The sequence below is a fragment of the Saccopteryx bilineata genome, chromosome 2 (genome assembly GCF_036850765.1).
Source record: "Saccopteryx bilineata isolate mSacBil1 chromosome 2, mSacBil1_pri_phased_curated, whole genome shotgun sequence".
In the NCBI taxonomy this organism is placed as follows: Eukaryota; Metazoa; Chordata; class Mammalia; order Chiroptera; family Emballonuridae; genus Saccopteryx; species Saccopteryx bilineata.
Window position 1 is genome coordinate 161,474,403 of NC_089491.1, and position 19,973 is coordinate 161,494,375.

The following is a 19,973-nucleotide window of genomic DNA, read 5'->3' on the forward strand; positions in this document are numbered from 1 at the left end:
TTTGATCCTAACATTTTCCCAAAATGTCTTATTTGAAAAGCAAATCTCCTAACCATTGCATGTGGATATAGATATAAATATACAGATTGTAGATATTGAAGACTGCTCCTTTCCTCTAACTAAGCCAAGCCCAGTTTTGGAAAACTCCTCATGGCAATATCAATCCAACAAAGAGACATCTCCAGTAAATACTGCATTCTTTTTTTTCTTTTTCTTTGTGACAGAGACAGAGATAGAGAGGGACAGATAGGGACAGACCGGAAGGGAGAGAGATGAGAAGCATCAAGTCTTCATTGTGGCACCTTAGTTGTTCATTGATTGCTTTCTCATATGTGCCTTGACTGGGGGGCTACAGCAGACTGAGTAACCCCTTGCTTGAGCCAGCGACCTTGGGTCCAGGCTGGTGAGCTTTGCTCAAACCAGATGAGTCCACACTCAAGCTGGTGACCTCGGGGTTTCAAACCTGGGTTCTCTGTGTCCCAATCCAATGCTTTATCCTCTGCACTACCACCTGGTCAGGCAACACTGCATTTGTTTTATGACATTTCCAGAAAACCAATAGTTGCAACATGTCTAACAACTATTTTAGCTATTTTTATACATTTCTCTATGATTTCTTCACTTTCTCTAAGATCTAATTTTAATAAGCATGTATCATCTTCTGTTTTATTTTATTTTATTTTTTCATCTTCTATTTTAAAGGTGAGCAAGGCAGAGGGAATTCTCCTCCTAGTAAAGGCAGCACTGAAAAATGGAGAGACGGAAGAACAACTGCAAAAGATGATGAGTGAGTTCTACAGATTGATACCTCACAGAGGTACAGCAATCGAAAAAGTTAACCTGACACTATTAGCCAAGAAAGAGGACCTCTGCCAGGTAAATCTCTGAAATATAGAATTCAACTTAAAACATGTTAGGGAAGGGGTCTTTTCAAATCTGATGAAGAAGCTAACACTGAATCACGGAAGTTAGCTCTAGAGTTGACTCAAAAATAAATTGCTGAGCCATTTTGGAGTGCTTTGAGTTCTCGGAACCATGTTCCCAAAGTAGAAAGTATTGGAATAGTGCAATTGCAAATATGTTTAGAATTGCTACCCTGTAAAATAATTTTCCAGATTAAGAGATGAGGTAGGATTCTTTCTACAAAGAAACAGAGTTGCAACTGACTTGAACAATGAGGACACATATCACCCTGAATAACAAGAAGTCCATATGTAGCATGGCTGCCGGCCCAGTTCACTCCAAGGTTCCATATCTGACTTATCTGTAAAGTGACAGCTTCCCTCAGCCTGGTTCCCTTTGCCATCAGCTTACAGCTACAGTAGTTCAGAGCATCCCGCCTGGCATATAATTTTTGGTGTCTCCTAGAGGAAACCCCTGGCAGAATTGAGTCATATACATTTCTAAGGCAGTCACTGCCAGGAGACTAGAGTTATTGTGACTGCTCAGAGATGGGTCATCCACCTCAATCGATATGGGGAGGAGCCGGGCTCAGTCAGCAAGAAGGAAGGCAGGAAGGCAGCCTTCCACCCTACCATGGATGGACCCATGTCACTCTCTGGCTCTGAGTTGCCTCATTCATGCAAGAACAGATTGGGATAAAGCCAGAGATGTGTGACCTAGACTTCAGAGAAGTTTGTAGATGAGAAATTTTGCATGTTTGGGGGAATTTATAGCTTTCAGTGGGTTCTCAGAGGGGTCCACACTCCCAAGTAAGTGAAGAATCAAGAAATGAGACGAGCCAATAAGTGACATGGTATAGGACTCTTCCAAATGTCAAGTCCACGATTGCCTCACACCCAGCATGAAGAGCCTGGGGTCATTGGCTTTGCTACTAAGAAAGTACATATGCTGCCCTGGCCGGTTGGCTCAGCGGTAGAGCGTCGGCCTAGCGTGCGGAGGACCCGGGTTCGATTCCCGGCCAGGGCACACAGGAGAAGCGCCCATTTGTTTCTCCACCCCTCCGCCGCGCTTTCCTCTCTGCCTCTCTCTTCCCCTCCCGCAGCTAAGGCTCCATTGGAGCAAAGATGGCCCGGGCGCTGGGGATGGCTCTGTGGCCTCTGCCCCAGGCGCTAGAGTGGCTCTGGTCGCAACATGGCGACGCCCAGGATGGGCAGAGCATCGCCCCCTGGTGGGCAGAGCGTCGCCCCATGGTGGGCATGCCGGGTGGATCCCGGTCGGGTGCATGCGGGAGTCTGTCTGACTGTCTCTCCCTGTTTCCAGCTTCAGAAAAATGAAAAAAAAAAAAAAAAAAGTACATATGCTGCCCATCCAGGTGGTCTTTAATTTAAATTTCATATTTTCAATAAATTGAGCAGCATAATTTAAAGTCAAATTATACTCAAAAAGTACACTTTGAACCATTTCTGTTCTACACTGTCCTCTCTGAATCCATTCCCACTTCACACCATAATAGATACCCATTTTTTACTAGTGTCTTCTTTGTCTTTGCACAGTTTGTTTATGCAAGTCAATATGAAATAAGAACCTAGTGCCTGACCAGGTGGTGGCACAGAGGATAGAGCATTGGACTGGGACGCGGAGGACCCAGTTTCGAAACCCTGAGGTCGCCAGCTTGAGTGCGGGTTCTTCTGGTTTGAGCAAGGCTCACCAGCTTGGACCCAAGGTCACTGGCTTGAGCAAGGGGTTACTCGGTCTGCTGAAGGCCCACGGTCAAGGCATATATGAGAAAGCAATCAATAAACAACTAAAGTGCCATAATGAAGAATTAATGCTTCTCATCTCTCTCCCTTCCTGTCTGTCTCTCTCGCTGTCTCTCTCTGTCTCTGTCACACACACACACACAGAATCTAGTATGTCCACCCTCATTTTTATACAAGGAGGTCACTGTCTTTGTCGCCCTGCCCCTACTTCACTTATTTAATATACCCTGTACACTGTGGGGAGTGCCACAGTGGTGGGTGTCCCCTGTCGCCACACACTTCAGTTGTTTCTGGACTTCACTGTCCCAAACAGTATCACAATGAATAACCCTGCATAGTTGATGTCTCCTACCTGTACAGGGGCATCTCTGGGATACGGCCCCAGAAGTCGAAATGGTGCTGGTTCAAAGGATGTAACTATGATAGACTTTGTCTGGTTTCTCCACAGGGTGGTACTGTTCTGTCCTACCGCCACCAGTGCCTGAGTTTCTATTTCCCATATTTGTACCAACAATGTATTTGTCAATTTTAGACTTTATAAACCTATGGGTGAGAAGTGGCCCCTCTCCGACGCCCAGGATGGGCAGAGCATCGCCCCCTGGTGGGCAGAGCGTCGCCCCCTGGTGGGCGTGCCGGGTGGATCCCGGTCGGGCGCATGCGGGAGTCTGTCTGACTGTCTCTCCCTGTTTCCAGCTTCAGAAAAATGCAAAAAAAAAAAAAAAAAAAAAAAAAAAAAAAAAAAAAAAGAAGTGGCCCCTCTCTGTGGCAAGCCTGAGCATTTTCAAATGGTTAAGGGACGTTCATGTTTCTGTTTCTATGAACTGTCCACTCATGGCCTTTGCTTCTGTTTCTTTCGGGTCTTGGTCATTTTCTTCATGATTTTTAGGTCTTTTTTTATAAGATAGGGAGCTGCATCTGTGATGTGAGTTGCAAATATTTTCTGCAGTTATTTGGTTATTTTACTTTGGTTATGGTGAATTTGTTGGTGGTGGTTAATTTATTCTCTTTTGCCTTACAGAAAGTTTTTACTTTTATTTATAAAAATGCATCAGTGTTTTAAAATTTAATTTTCAGTTACTGTTGCCATACAGTATCATGTTTGTTTCAGGTGTACAACATAGTGATTAGACTGACACAAATGACAAAGTGATCACTCTGATAAGTGTAGTACCCACCTGGCACTATACAAAGTTAGTATAATATTGTTGACTATTTCCCCTGTGCTGTACTTGACATCCCTGAGACTGTTTTATAACTGGCAATTTGTATTTCTTAACCCCTTATTTTATGGCTGGTGGATTTCAGTTATAGCTAGAAAGCCCCTCCCCATGCATCATAAAGATGTGTGGCCTGGCAAATATTCTCGCTGTTTTGATTTCATAATAATCAGGGCAGGCTAAACATTCGCTATAGTAAGACCATGCATGTGTCCCCAGACCTAGTTCTTTTCCCTCGGTCTGGCTTTCTAAATGCTGGTGATAAAAAAAAAGAAAAAAAAAAAGATGTGTGGCAGCAGAATGCCTGGTGCTCTCCCTCCATATCCCTTTAGTCTTAAAAATGCTAAAAGCAACACATTCCTCTATTAAACCTAGTCCAGTTTATCCAGGAACTGTGTTCCCTTCTGCGAGCTCCAGGACCTATGAGAATATTAATCTTGGGTTACCCCTTGGGGAATGGACCCATGTCTTATGCATCTTTGTATTTTTCAAATCTAATACAATGCTTGGCACACAGAACATGCTTAATGCACTTTTGTTATGCAGAATTGACCTTGCTGTCTGTGGATCTGAGTTACTGTTTTGTCACTATCCTTTCCTTGCTGTGGGATCTTGAGCAGTTAGTTTAACTTTTCAGAGCCTTACTTTCTTCATCTATACAAAGAGAGCAATAGACCTAATAATTTAAAATTTAATTAAAAAGATCTAATTATAATAATAAGTCTAGTGTTGTTGTATAGGTTATAGTAATAATGAATCCCCAAAATGCTTTATGAACAATAAAGTGCTATCCTCGTGTACACTTATTATTATTATTATAATTATGTATTTTGCTATCACTGAAGTAACTATATTACCTTTAATATTCCACTTACAGTACAGGCAGATAGTAATCAAAAGATTTGGAAAATAAAGCTTATTTTTTTCAATCTTTTTGAGAAAGTATAGCTTGATATAAATATTTGGATATGTGGTAATTCTAATGTCTGCGTATCACTTCCATCCACAGCTAATAAGAGACATGGTTAATGTCTGTGAAACTAATCTGTCCAAACCCAACCCACCATTTCTTGCCAAATACCGAGCTCTGAGGTGCAAGATTGAGCATGTGGAACAAAATTCAGAGGAATTTGTAAGGCTTAGAGAAAAGTTATTGCAGAATAATCACAGGTAAGCATAGCATAAGGATATGTGTTCAAATCTGTTCTTCTGTAATGATATTTCAGATTTGAACACAGAGTCCATTAATTACCACAATAATAAGATAACTGTGTTGACTAGTTACTTTCTTCTGCATTTATTATAGGCAGTGTGCTATGTTGAAAACATTCACTACTCTTCCACTCAGATTTCAGAGTTACCCAATCTTGATGAGAATTAAGTTTAAAAATTTTAAATCAAAGGGTATTTAAGTTTGTGTTTGTAGGGTGTTACATAAGAAAATGCACTTAAGCCCTGGATGGATAGCTCTGTTGGTAGAGCATCATCCCAAAGCTCAGAAGTTGCTGGTTCGATACCCAGTCAGGACACATACAGGAACAGATGTTCCTGTCTCTTTCCTGCTTTCTGCCTTCCTCTCTCTCAAAGCAATTGAAAGAAAGAAAGAAAGAAAGAAAGAAAGAAAGAAAGAAAGAAAGAAAGAAAGAAAGAAAGAAAGAAAGAAAGGAAAAGAAAAGAAAATGCACTTAAATTAAGATTTTAAAATACAGAAATATGTGTTGCAGTTTCTAAAATGACCACTGTATGGCGTAAACACCTGGTAAACTTCTCAAGAGCTATGACACCCCTCAGTGTTAATCACATCAGTATCCTCGTTGACTGTTCACGTTCCTGGTTCTTGTGCTTGTGCGCATTCTGCAACCTGGTGCAGTAGCAGTAACAACAAACACAGATGCTCAGCTGCTCACACAAGCCCTCAGTGGTGTTGGTACCTCTGTGGAATCACCTTGGCTAAGAGCCTGGACCCAGCTTTAGAGATTCAGAAACTACTTTTGTTGCTTATTCTCAAGGATGAGGACAACTTTCATTGGCTTGGTTGTTCAACCCATGGTAGCACTTCTCTGCCTGAAGTCTTTCTTTTGGGCATTGCTGGCATCTTAAATCTCAGATAGCATCCAGTTAAACCTGCATCAGCCTGACTCATTCCTTAGAGTCAATGGTGCTCATAACAGCTTGCAGGAGCCAGCAGTTAAATTTAAATTTTTAGGAATTTTGTTAACTGGTAAATCATTAGTAACTTAAAATCAGCTCTAGTAGGAGAATTTACACCATGGAAATCAGCAAATGCTACAGATCAGGGTTACCTGTAGTTTTGTTGTTGTTAGGAGTCTGTGTTCTAGCACTCCACTAGAACCAGATCCAGCCACATCTGCCTGTGGAGGGATTCGGCCCTATCTCATATATGTTATGTCTTCCTCAGGAAGTCATCCTTAAGTTCTATTCCCAGTGTCACTTCCCACCCACTGAAATGGTTATATTTTATTTTATTATTTGTGTGTGTGTGTGAGAGAGAGAGAGACAGAGAGAGGGACAGACAGATAGGAAGGGACCTTAGTTGTTCATTGATTACTTTCTCTCATATGTGCCTTGACAAGGGAGCTACTGCAGAGTGGGTACACCTTGCTCAAGCCAGCAACCTTGGGCTCAAGCAAGTGACCATGGGGTCATATCTATGATCCCACACTCAAGCCAGCGACCCTGTGCTCAATCTGGTGAGCCCATGCTCAAGGCGGCGACCTCGGGGTTTTGATCCTGGATCCTCAGCGTCCTAGTCCGACATTCCTTCCACTGTGCCTAGTCAAGTTAACACGGTTATATTTTAAAAGGTGGAAAATTGTAAGTGTTGATGGGGATGTGAAGAAATAGGAACCTTCACACATTGCTTGTGGGATGGTGTAGCTGCTATTTGTTGATTCCTCAAAACATTAAACACAGAGTGGTCATATGCCTCAGCAAGTCCACTCCTAGTTATAGACCCAGAAGAAATGAAAGCAAGTACTCAGATACTTGAACATGAATGTTCATAGCAGCACTATTCAAAAGTAAATGGTAGAAACAACTGAAATTTCCATTAACGATGAATGGAATAACAAAATATGGTATATACATATAATGGAATATCACTTGGCCATGAAGAAGAATATCACTTGGCCATTACTACATGCTGTAACACAGATAAACCTTGAAAATGTGATGCTGTGAAAGGAGCCAGATAGCAAAGACCACTATTATATGTTTCCATTTATGTGAAATGTCTAGACTAAATAAATCAAATCCATGATGACAAAAAGCAAATTGCCTGGTCCCAAGAAAGGAAGAATAGAGGCTAACTGTTAAATGGGTATGTAGCTTTTGGGGTGATGAAATGTTTAGGACCTAGACAGAGTGGTGGTTGCACATTTTAATGTACCAAATACCACTGAACTGTACACATCAAAATAATTAATTTTATGTTATGTGAATCTTACCTAAATTTTTAAAAATCCATCCTGTAGATATTTTCCAGGTCTTTAAAAAAATTTTTTTTTAGATTTTATTTATTCATTTTTAGAGAGAGAGATAGAAGGGGGGGGTGGAGGAGCAGGAAGCATCAGCTCCCATATGTGTTTTGACTAGGCAAGCCCAGGGTTTGGAACTGTGACCTTAGCGTCCCAGGTTGATGCTTTATCCACTGTGCCACCACAGGTCTTCCAGTTCTTTCTTTTATATATAATCAAGTTATTTTTATTTCTTTTGGTTTGACTTTTGACCCCCTCCTTGGCATTTGCTGGGATCTAATACTAATAAAGAGACTGGTGACAGTGAAGGTAGAATCGGGAGGGCACTGATTGGCGTTCCCCAAGGAATTAAAGGGAGGGAAGAGCTATAGCCTTAAAACCTGAGGGGGGTCCAGTTCAACCAGCTAATGTAAATCAAGCAAGCCCTTGGAGATTTCACCCCCCACCCCTGCACCCAAGTATTCATACAACAATGGTGGGCTTCTTCCTAGGAAGAGATTCTGCTGCTGGGAAAAACTAGATTTTCTCTTTCATTTCACTAATAATGATATTTTTCATATTTTTTTTGCTCTAAAGTTTATATTCTTTGATGAAAGTTTAGAAACTATGAAAAACATGAAGAGAATTAAAGTTTATCCCAAATCTTACCACCCAGAGATTATATAACCATGGTTAACACCTTGGTATAGAGTGAACACATCCTAAATTGAGTTAATGGTTCTTTTCTCCACCCAGTGGCATGCTGGTAGGCTAACTCTCTGAGTAAAAGTTCTGATTTCTGTGGTGTAACTACTGCTACCATAGTGCATAACAAGCTACTGATGTGACACCACTGAGCATGGACCTAGGAACACGTGCTCAGTAGCTTAGTAAGCTCTCATCACCCCTTGGCACCCACAACACTCTTCTTCGGTAGTAACCCAGTCTTTCCCATGCCTGCCTGTCTAGGCCACCACCCTTAGCCATGGACGGTTCTCTGACCCTCACCCCCATATCACCATATCGTGTCTCCTTTAATCCACTGGCTTGCTTTCACACGCCGCCATCCTTAGTGCAGACCACTGTTGTCTCGTCTGTACCACCTTTCCAGACACTCTTGTCACTCCTGCCCTGTCCAGTATGTTTTCCCATACAAACAGTTAGATCTTAAAAATATGTACTGTATTACACCATGCATGTCACCTCTAAAGAGAGGTCTTTCTTGACCACTGTCTCTGGACCTGCTTGTTTTCATTAGCAGTGATTAGAATCAGGCATTTGTTAACTGGTTGATTTTTGTCTCTCATTAGAGAATATAAGCTCTGTAAAGCGTGAGACCATGTTATCTTACTTGCAATGCCTGGCAGAATACTTGGCACATAGTCTTCTTATTGAATGAATGAATGCATGTATGAATGAATGAGTGCGTTCTATCTGTATATTCTGTATAGAATATATGACAAAATTTGGAGTTGTAGTAAGCATAGTTTTGTAACGTACTTTTACAATTTATATTTTATTGTAAGTTGTACTTCAAATTCTTATTTATTTTTTAGTGTAACTTTTTTTAATGACTGTAATGGCTACACACTATTTCTAGATAGTGTGTGCTGTGATTCATTGCATCAGACACTTGTGCTGTTTTGTGGTTTCTGCTGCTAATAATGATTTTTAACTTTGCTTTCAATTATGTAACCTCAAGCCTTTTCTTCTAATTCTTACAGTAAAAGTTCAGTGAACATCCTGCAGATATTTAGAATTGGCCGAGTGAATGAAGCCACAGAGTTTTTGAGCCACCTTGGCAACGTGAAGCCCTTATTGCACGGCTCTCCTGTGCGAAGCTTTGTGGGCATCCTGTCCCGGTAAAGAGCGCATCTTCATTGCCAAACGTATCAGCCTCACATATATGAGTGACTTATTTTTCTTTTCAAAAAATATTTTATATATGGGATACGGGTCTCTTTAGTTAAAATCAGCCAGCTAACTGCATTCCAGAGGAAATGAAATACTTTAAATTATAAGTATATAATTAAAATGATGTGCTAATTATTATACTATATATATTTTAAGTGTAGAATATGGATATCAATTGCTTCTTGAAGATAGTATGATATGAAAGAGGTGATTTTCAATTTTACAAATCTTTCATGTGTATCTAATCTAGAGATAGTTTAAAACTTAAAGACAGTCTAATTAGAGTGTCCAAATACTGTTTGATACATCGCTATTTTTTGTTTGCTTTGAACAACTACTTAACATTAGGGCTGAAAATGAAGTCATAGGAAGTAGGTGAAAATATGATTGAATCTGGATCCTTAATTAAATACCTAATAAGAAACTTAAAAAGAAACATACAAGATTTATCAGGAGGCCCTGGCCGGTTGGCTCAGTGGACAGAATGTCAGCCCAGCATTCAGACATCCTGGATTCGATCCCCGGTCAGGGCACACATAAGAAGTGACTATTAGCCCTGGCCAGTTGGCTCAGCGGTAGAGCGTCGGCCTAGCATGCGGAGGACCCGGGTTCGATTCATGGCCAGGGCACACAGGAGAAGCGCCCATTTGCTTCTCCACCCCTCCGCTGCGCTTTCCTTTCTCTCTCTCTTCCCCTCCCGCAGCCAAGGCTCCATTGGAGCAAAGATGGCCCAGGCGCTGGGGATGGCTCTGTGGCCTCTGCCTCAGGCGCTAGAGTGGCTCTGGTCACAACATGGTGACACCCAGGATGGGCAGAGCATCGCCCCCTGGTGGGCAGAGCATCTCCCCATGGTGGGTGTGCCGGGTGGATCCCGGTCAGGCGCATGCGGGAGTCTAACTGTCTTTCCCTGTTTCCAGCTTCAGAAAAAATGAAAAAAAAAAAAAAAAAAGAAGTGACTATTGGCTTCTCTCCCCCCCCCCCCTTCTCACACTCTTCCCCTCTTGCAGCCAGTGGCTCAATTGGTTCGAGCATCAGCCCAGGATGCTGAGGTCAGGTGCGTGCAGGAGTCTGCCTCTCTCTCCTCCTCTCACTTAAAAAATTTTTTAAAAAGATCCATCAGTTAAAAACTTTCCACAGCCTGACTAGTGGTGATGGCAGTGCATACAGCATCGACCTGGATGCTGAGGTCGCCAATTCAAAACCCCAAGGTTTCTGGCTTGAGCATGGGCTCACCAGCTTGAGTGTGGAGTTGCTGGCCTGAGTGTGGGATCATTGACATGATCCCAAGGTCACTGGCTTGAGCAAATGGTCACTGGCTTGCCATGAGCACTGCCCCACCCTGGTCAAGGCACGTATGAGAAGAAATCAATGTACAACTAAAGTAAAGCAATGATGAGTCAATGCTTCGTCCTCCCTCCCTCCCTTACTCTTTCTTGAAAAACAAACAACTTTCCACAGTTCTTGAGGGACCCTAATCAGAAGGGTGCTAATTTTCCTTGAAAAAGCACTAACAAGATTTTTCTTAAAAGAAATAAAAAGCTGATTTTACAGCACAAAAATTTCTAAAAATTTGACATTACCATAGTAATTCAAATAGAAAATTGGACCTGTCTCTCATTTCTTACACTTAAATAAACTCCACATGGAGCAAATATTTTTTTAAATAAACTTTTATTAATTTTAATGGGATGACATCAATAAATCAGGGTACATATGTTCAAAGAAAACATGTCTAGGTTATCTTGTCATTCAATTATGTTGCATACCCATCACCCAAAGTCAGATTGTCCTCCATTACCTTCTATCTAGTTTTCTTTGTTCCTCTCCCCCCCTCCCCTTTCCCCTCCCCCTCCCACTCCCCCCCAACCACCACACTCTTGTCCCACATGGAGCAAAGATTTAAATATTAAAAATAAAATTGTAGCCTGATCTGTGGTGACGCAGTGGATAAAGCGTCAACCTGGAACGCTGAGGTCACCAATTCTAAACCCCAGGCTTGCCCGGTCAAGGCACATATGGGTAGCAGGATGCTTCCTGCTGCTCCCTGCTTCTCTCTCTCTCTCTCTTTCTCTCTCTCCTCTCTAAAAAAATGAATAAATAAAATCTTTTTAAAAATAATAATAAAATAAAATTGTAGGCCCTCGCTAGGTAGCTCAGTTGGTTGGAGCATCATCCTGATATGCTAGGGTTGCAGGTTCAATCTTAGGTCAGGGCACACACAGGAAACAATCAATGAATGCATAAATAAGTGGAACAACACATCAGTATCTCTCTCTCTCTCCTTGCTCTGAAATCAATCAGTTAATAAAATTAAAACAAAAATAAAATTGTAAAGGTACTAAATGAAAAACGGGAGAATATAAAAAATAATAACCTTTGAGTGAGAATGACCTTTCTAAGGAGGACTAAAACCCCAAGCCATTTTACATAATTAATTCTCTAATACAAAATTTGAACAGTAAATGTTTGTGTAATAAAAGGCAGACATCTCTTTTCCAACTTTCCCAGAGATAATTATGAGTTGTCTGAATGCCACACGTTCAGTCGGAATTGCATATGACCTTAAGCAGAGGAGAAATAACAGTGCTGGGCTTCAACATTGCCTGACTGAGCACTTCGGGGCTTGGGCCTGAAGGAGGCTGAGCCCTGGAACAGGATAAATAGCCAGCAGCCCAGTGGCTGCTCAAGACAGTGATGAGAACCAGGCCACACCTGAGTCACTTTCATGGTACCTGGAACTTCTAAGCGATTACTTTGGAATGCATTTTTCTTTTCATTTCATGCTATTAATATGTTGCTTTTAATTGGTGTGTTTATTTTTATCCAGCTTTATTAAGGTATGACTGACAGTGAAAACTATATATTTAGGTTGTACAGTGTGATTTTTGAAAAATATACAGGCCCTGTCCAGTTGGCTCAATGGTAGAGCATCTGCCCGGCATGTGGATGTCCCGGGTTCAATTCTTTTTTTTTTTTTTTTTTTTTTGTATTTTTCTGAAGTTGGAAATGGAGAGGCAGTCAGACAGACTCCCGCATGCGCCCGACCAGGATCCACCCGGCACGCCCACCAGGGGGCGATACTGTGCCCATTTGGGGCGTTGCTCTGTTGCAACCAGAGCCATTCTAGCGCCTGAGGCAGAGGCCACAGAGCCATCCTCAGCGCCCGGGCCAACTTTGCTCCAATGGAGCCTTGGCTGCAAGAGGGGAAGAGAGAGACAGAGAGGAAGGAGAGGGGGAAGGGTGGAGAAGCAGATGGGCGCCTCTCCTGTGTGCCCTGGCCAGGAATCGAACCTGGGACTCCTGCACGCCAGGCCGATGCTCTACCACTGAGCCAACCGGCCAGGGCCCCGGGTTCAATTCTTGGTCGGCACACAGGATGAGTGCCCATCTGCTTCTCCACCCCACCCTCTCGCTTCTCTCTCTCTCTGTCACTCTCTCTCTTCTCCTCCCCTCCTGAAGCTATGGCTTTATTAGAGCAAGTTGGCCTCAGGCGCTGAGAATGGCTCCATGGCCTCCACCTCAGGCACTAAAAAATGGCTCCAGTTGCAATGGAGCAAGGGCCCCAGATGGGCAGAGCCCCTAGTGGGCTTGTCAGGTAGACCCTGGTCTGTGGGCATGCAGGAGTCTCTCTCTGCTTCCCCTCCTCTCACTAAAAAAACAAAATAAATAAAACCGTATACAATGTGATTATTTAATATAGGTATGCATTGCAAACTGATTACCACAATCAAGTTAATTAACACTTCATGTCTCATATAATTATCTTTATTTACTTATTTATTTTTTAGTGAGGATTTGGTGACAGAGAGGGACGACAGAGAGGGACAGACAGGCTGGAAGGGCTAAAAATGAGAAGCGTTAATTCTTTGTTGCAGCATCTTAGTTGTTCATTGATTACTTTCTCATATGTGACTTGACCATGGGGCTCTAGCAGAGAGAGTGACCTCTTGCTCAAGCCAGCAACCTTGGACTAGAGCCAGCGACCCTGGGTTTCAAGCCAGCAACTCCTCACTCAAGCTGGTGAGGCTGCACTCAAGCCAGATGAACTGCTCAAGCTGGCAACCTTCTGGGTTCGAACCTGGATCCTCAGCATCCAAGGTTGACACTCTATCCACTGCACCACCACCTGGTCAGGCCTTTATTTTTTTCTTATGGTGAGAATGCAGGATCTACCCTCATAACCAATTTCAAGTATACAGTAGACTATTATTAATTATAATACTATGCTGTACATTAATTATAGCTATAGAATTTATTCATCTTATAATTGAAAGTTTGTGCCCTTTGATCAGCATCTCTCCATTTCCCCAGCCCCTAGAAACAACCATTCTATTCTTTGATTCTATAAATTCTCCATTTTTAGATTCCACATATAAGGAGGTCATACAGTATTTCTGTCTGGCTTACTTCACTTAGCATGATACTCTTTAAATCGCACCTGTCTCTGCTAGAATTATGAGGCTATAATAAAAAGAATTTATTTTTTCTAGTAAACATTATAATGTCCTTTTATTTTTAGGGGGTTGCTTTTGCCCAAAGTAGTTGAAGATCGAGGCGTGAAAAGAACAGACATTGGAAATCTTGGGAGTGGAATATATTTCAGCGATTCCCTCAGGTTAGTATTGTTGTATCCTTAATCATGTTTCTCACACCATTGACCAAGAAATCATTGCTGAATGATTGCTATATGTATTCCTCAGTCTTTCCCTGATGAGGGGTTTTTCACCCAAGAAATAGGGAACTCATTTATTTATCAAACTAAAAAAGCTTCTTCTGCACAGCAAGAGAAACCACCACCAAAACAAAAAGGCAACCAACCAACAAATGACAGAAGATATTTGTAAACAACAGTTCCGACAGGGGATTAATATTCAATATATATAAAGAACACATACAACTCAACACCAAAAAAAACTAAACAATCCAAATAAAAAATGGGCAGAGGACCAGAAGAGACACTTCTCCAAAGAGGACATAGAGATGGCCAAAAGACATATAAAAAGATGCTTAACATCACTAATCATCTGAGAAATACAAATTAAAATCACAATGAGATACCACTTCACACCTGTTATAATGGCTATCATTGGTAAATCAACAAACAAGTGTTGATGAGGATGTGGGGAAAAGGGAATCTTCATGCAGTATTGGTGGGAATGCAGATTGGTGCAGCCACTGTGAGAAGCATTGCAGAGTTTCCTCAAAAAATTAAAAATGGAACTGCTTTATGACCCAGAGATTCCACTTCTGGGTACATATTCAAGGAAACCCAAAACAGTAATTCAAAAGAATATATGCACTCCTATGTTCATTGCAGTGTTGATTTATAATAGTCAAGCTATGGAAGCAATTCAAGTGCCCATCAATAGAAGAGAGGAAAAAAAGTGATGAAACATAATACAATAGCATATTACTCAGCCATAAAAATAAATGAAATCTTACTATTTGCAACAGCATAGATAGACCTAGAGGGTATTATGCTAAATGAAATAAGTCAGCAGAGAAAGAAATACCATATGGTTTCACTTATATGTGAAATCTAAAGAACAATATAAATGAACAAACAATACAGAAACAGACCCATAGAGACAGAGAACAAACTGATGGTTGCCAGAGGGTAAGGGGATTAGAGGACTTGGTGAAATGGGTGAAAGGATTGAGAAGCACTAAATTGATAGTTACAATATAGTCATGGGGATATAAAGTACAGCATAAGAAGTATACTAACTTGCCTGACCAGGTGATGGCACAGTGGACCTAGGTCGCTGAGGACCCAAGTTCAAAACCCCAAGGTCACTGGCTTAACTGTGGGGTTGCCGGCTTGAGCATGGGATCATAGACATGACCTCATGGTCGCTGGCTTGAAGCCCAAGATCTCCCGCTTGAAGCCCAAGGTCGCTAGCTGGAGCGAGGGTTCACTCGCTCTGCTGTAGCCCCCTGGTCAAGGCACATATGAGAAGCAATCAATGAACAACTAAGGTGCCACAACTGTAAGTTGATGCTTCTTATCTCTCTCCCTTCCTGTCTGTCTGTCCTTGTCTGACTCTTTTGCTTAAAAACACACACACACACTAACTGTATAATGTCAAGTGGGTACTGGAAATATCAGGGAGACCACTTTGTAAAGTATCTGATTGTCTAGCCACTGTACTATACACCTGAAACTTAATACAAAATAATATTGAATGTAAACTGTGAAAACATTTTAAAATTTTTAAAGAAATTTGATTAAAATATTAATTGGCATTCAGATGAATTTAACCAAATTGAAGTCCTTCATGACTTTCAGCAGAGTGGCTTTGGTGAAGAAGTATTGAGAAGCAGTCAGCAAACAAGCCACTAGAGGTGGTGACTGTCTCCATGGAGGGTAGTGAGAAAGGAAGGAGACGGAGAGGGAGAAGTGGGGAGGGTGTAAAGGACAAAGTCAAGGTCCAGGTCCATGGGAAGGAGTTAGCATGTTTGTAATTAAGGAAAAAAGCCCTCAGAAAGGAGAGGTGTATAAGAGGAATGGGGTAATTGAATTTTCTTTAAGTGAGAAGAGGGGAGATAGACTCCCACATATACCCTGACTGGGATCCACCCAGCAACCCATCTGGGGTAGATGCTCCGAATCAACCAAGCTGTCCTTAGCTACTGAGGCCAACGCTCAGACTGCCCAAGCTATCTTCAGGGCCAGAGCTAAAACCAACAGAGCCACTGTGAGAGGGGAAGAGGGAAAGAAGGGGGAGCGGGAGGGGAAGAGAAGCAGATGGTCGCTTTTCCTGTGTGCCCTGACTGGGGATTGAACTCAGTTGTCCGCACACTGGACCAATGCTCTATCCTCTGAGCCAACTGGCCAGGGCCTGCCTGATTTTTTTATTAAGTGCAAGTCTTAGAGGGCATAGAACAAATGGTCATCAGGCAACAGTTTTACATTTGGGTCTTGCTCTTTGAAAAAGTGGTATATCCCCAAAATGTTGCTCTGAAAGGTTTCCCAACATATGTTCTCATAGCAAAAGTTGCGTTATTAAAGCTGCTGATTCCTGAAGTTACAACAAAATCTGTCATTTAGGTGTCATTTGAATTTTTTGTTTTCTATTTGGATTCAGAAGGTTCATGAGACTACAGTGCCCATCTTTCCCTTTGACCAGTTCTTACTTACTTGGTATTTAATGTTCTTTAGTGCAGAGAATTAATCTACTTTTTATTAATTAGGTACATTTTTGCCCTTCTCTTACACCACTCTGGTGTTTTTTAGACCAAAATGCATATATTTTAGTAGCTAATAAAGATTTGGAGAACAGTGGAATTCTTCTGTCTCTGAGAACAAAGTACTTTCAGTGCTCCCTAGTATAATAAAAGAGCAATTTTTGTGTCTATTACATCAATTTTTTAAAATTTATTGATTTTGAGAGAGAAAAACATCAAGTTGTTCTACTTATTTATACATTCATTGATTGATTCTTATATTTGCCCTGACCAGGGATTGAACCCACAACCTTGGTGTAGTGGGACAGTGCTCCCACCAACTAAGCTACCCAGCCAGGGATATTACATCAGATTTTTAAATAAATAAATGAATAATGAAATTCCAGATGAATCTTCAGAGATTTTTTTTATGATTTTATTCTTTTTTTGGGGGGGGGGGGGAGAAGAGAGGAGGAGCAGAAAGCCTCAACTCCCATATGTGCCTTGACCGGGCAAGCCAGGGGTTTCAAACCGGCAACCTCAGTGTTCCAGGTCGACAGTCTATCCACTGCACCACCACAGGTCAACCCAGAGATATTTCAATAACAGTAAAATTTGGAACATTCTACCAACCAAGTCTTTTAAAAAATATTTCCTTATGTATAATAAAACATTATTGCTATGTTACTATAAACTATAAATTTGTACTTTGTTTTCACATGCAGTACAAGTATTAAGTACTCACACCCAGGACAGACAGATGGCACTAGACTCGTGGTCATCTGTGATGTTGCCCTGGGGAAGTGCATGGATTTACACAAGAGAGACTCCTCCTTAACGGAAGCACCACCAGGTTATGACAGTGTCCATGGGGTTCCTGAGACAGCCACTGGCACCACAGACTTCGAGGTATTTGTATCAGGAAACAGGGAGAGAGCCTTCTGTTTTTACCAAATATGCTTAAGCTTAAATAAGTATTGCATCTGTAGTGTCGGAATTCAGTATTTTCCTATTCAATAATTAGCAAACATGAAACTGTGCATTTATGAAAAGGTGCACCACTAAAGGTTTTTTTTGCCTATTTCTGTTTGCTCTAGGATGACGAATTTGTTGTATATAGAACCAATCAGGTTAAAATGAAATATATTGTTAAATTTTGCATACCTGGAGATGAAGTAAAGGACTTTCATCCCTGTAATACTACTGAATTAGAGGAGTACATACCTGAGGTTTCAGATTATTCAAAGGTTGAAGGTAAGACAATTTTCTTTCTTCTTTTTTATGACAATTTTCTTGAATGCTGTTTCATGTGATATTTATGAAACTCAATATTTTATTTTCAGTGGAATTATAATATTCATGTTTGGTAATTGTACTTAAGACCTCAGACATAAACATTTCATTTCCTTTTTTTATGTTGTAAAAATGAAAACCAGGATGCTTGAGAGAGTTTAAGTGATCTCAGAATTACATGTTACTTCACTAATACACCAGAGTTCTGCTCATCCACCCCAGGATAGTCACAGAAACCCACTGAGACATTTAAGATGTCACTGTACAAAAAAAGTGTGATGGAGGCCTCATAGGCTAGATAGAAGGCACAGCGTTAGCATCAGGCATCTTGGGTTCAAGTGTCACTTACTAGGCTGTGCTATCTGCAACAAACCACATCATGTCTCCAGGAGTCAGCTTCTCTACAAGGAGAATAAGACCAATATCCACACCACAGTGCTACTGTGAGGACTGCATATGATAAGTGAAAGCACCCCCATCAAAATTGTAATGTGCAGCTCATACATTAGTAGTATGGGTAAATGAGGGGATGGTAGCTTCTTAGGAAATCAGAAGCCCAAACTACTATAATATTATTAATAGCATTGGAAATATACAGAAACATTTTTTAACTCTGATCAAAGTATTTTTTTATTAGAAATGTATGACTTCCTGTATGTTCAAGAATACTCCCATTTTTCTCTGGGAGTCATTAAATGATGTGTCTAGGAACAGTACCATATATCTTTTTTTGTGTATGTGACAGAGACAGAGAGAGGGACAGATAAGGACAGACAGACAGGAAGGGAGAGAGATGAGAAGCATTAATTCTTTGTTGCATCACTTTAGTTGTTCATTGATTGCTTTCTCATTGTGCCTTGACTGGGGGGCTACAACAGAGCAAGTGACCCTTTGCTCAAGCCAGCGACAATGGGGTCATGTCTATGATCCCACACTCAAGCCAGTGACCCCATGCTCAAGCTGGTGAGCCCGTGCTCAAGCCAGAGACCTCAGGGTTTCGAACCTGGGTCTTCTGCATTCCAGTCCAATGCTCTATCCACTGCACCACTGCCTAATCAAGCGGAAGGGTATATCTTAATACTTCTAACCACATCTGTATTTTTGTACTACAAAATATAGTATATGAATATTTTTTTTTTAATTTTTTTTTTCATTTTTCATTTTTCTGAAGCTGGAAACAGGGAGAGACAGTCAGACAGACTCCCGCATGCGCCCGACCGGGATCCACCCGGCACGCCCACCAGGGGCGGTGCTCTGCCCCCCAGGAGGCGATGCTCTGCCCATCCTGGGCGTCGCCATATTGCGACCAGAGCCACTCTAGCGCCTGAGGCAGAGGCCACAGAGCCATGCCCAGCGCCCGGGCCATCTTTGCTCCAATGGAGCCTTGGCCTGCGGGAGGGGAAGAGAAAGACAGAGAGGAAAGCGTGGCGGAAGGGTGGAGAAGCAAATGGGCGCTTCTCCTATGTGCCCTGGCCGGGAATCGAACCCGGGTCCTCCGCACGCTAGGCCGACGCTCTACCGCTGAGCCAACCGGCCAGGGCCTGAATATTTTTTAATATGCTGTATTGGGAGTTTGTTTTAGTCATCCTTGGAATCAAAAGTCTAAGGAATCTTGCCCTGGCCAGGTGGCACAGTAGATAGGGCATTTTTCCAGTATGCCAAGGTCACAGGTTCAATCCCCAGTCAGAGCACATATGGGAAGCAAGCAATGAATTCACAACTAAATGGAACAACTAAGTGCAACAGTGAGTTGATGCCTCTCTCTTCTGCCCCCTCCAAATCAATGGAAAAAATGAAAGAAAAAAAAAGTCTAGAGAATCTCATATTTCTCCAACATGCTTTTGTAGCACAATAAATAATACTGACTGACCAGTTCAAAATTACAAGGCAGGGAGTGCAGATATCTAGTCAGATAGATAGAGTCAGTCTAAGCTGCTCTTATTCAGATCTTTTTTATTTTTTATTTTTTATATTCATTTTTTTTAAAGATTGTAGAGGTTTGTTTTTTTTAAGATTTTATTTATTCATTATAGAGAGGAGAGAGAGAGAGAGAGAGAGAGAAGGGGGAGGAGCAGGAAGCATCAACTCCCATATGTGCCTTGACCAGGCAAGCCCAGGGTTTTGAACCGGCAACCTCAGCGTTTCCAGGTTGATGCTTTATCCACTGCGCCACCACAGGTCAGGCCTAGATCTTCTTAAGACCATTGTGTACCTGCCTGTATGCTTACATGTGTGCCTTTCAG

General features: G+C 41.7%; 1 protein-coding gene and 1 non-coding gene across 2 annotated transcripts in view; both read left to right on the top strand.

Annotated features, from left to right (window-relative positions):
- Positions 1-19,973, top strand: part of PARP4 (poly(ADP-ribose) polymerase family member 4) — a 100,081-nt gene that overhangs the window by 16,344 nt on the left and 63,764 nt on the right. Inside the window, exons 9-14 of the mRNA XM_066258288.1 lie at positions 703-876; positions 4,890-5,050; positions 9,081-9,218; positions 13,790-13,885; positions 17,163-17,346; positions 17,535-17,691. Coding sequence (XP_066114385.1) covers positions 703-876; positions 4,890-5,050; positions 9,081-9,218; positions 13,790-13,885; positions 17,163-17,346; positions 17,535-17,691 — 910 coding nt within the window. The remainder of the gene's footprint in view (positions 1-702; positions 877-4,889; positions 5,051-9,080; positions 9,219-13,789; positions 13,886-17,162; positions 17,347-17,534; positions 17,692-19,973) is intronic.
- On the top strand, positions 4,015-4,147 carry LOC136327419 (small nucleolar RNA SNORA72). The gene has a single exon (XR_010729638.1). It is a non-coding gene; the product is annotated as a small nucleolar RNA SNORA72 (small nucleolar RNA).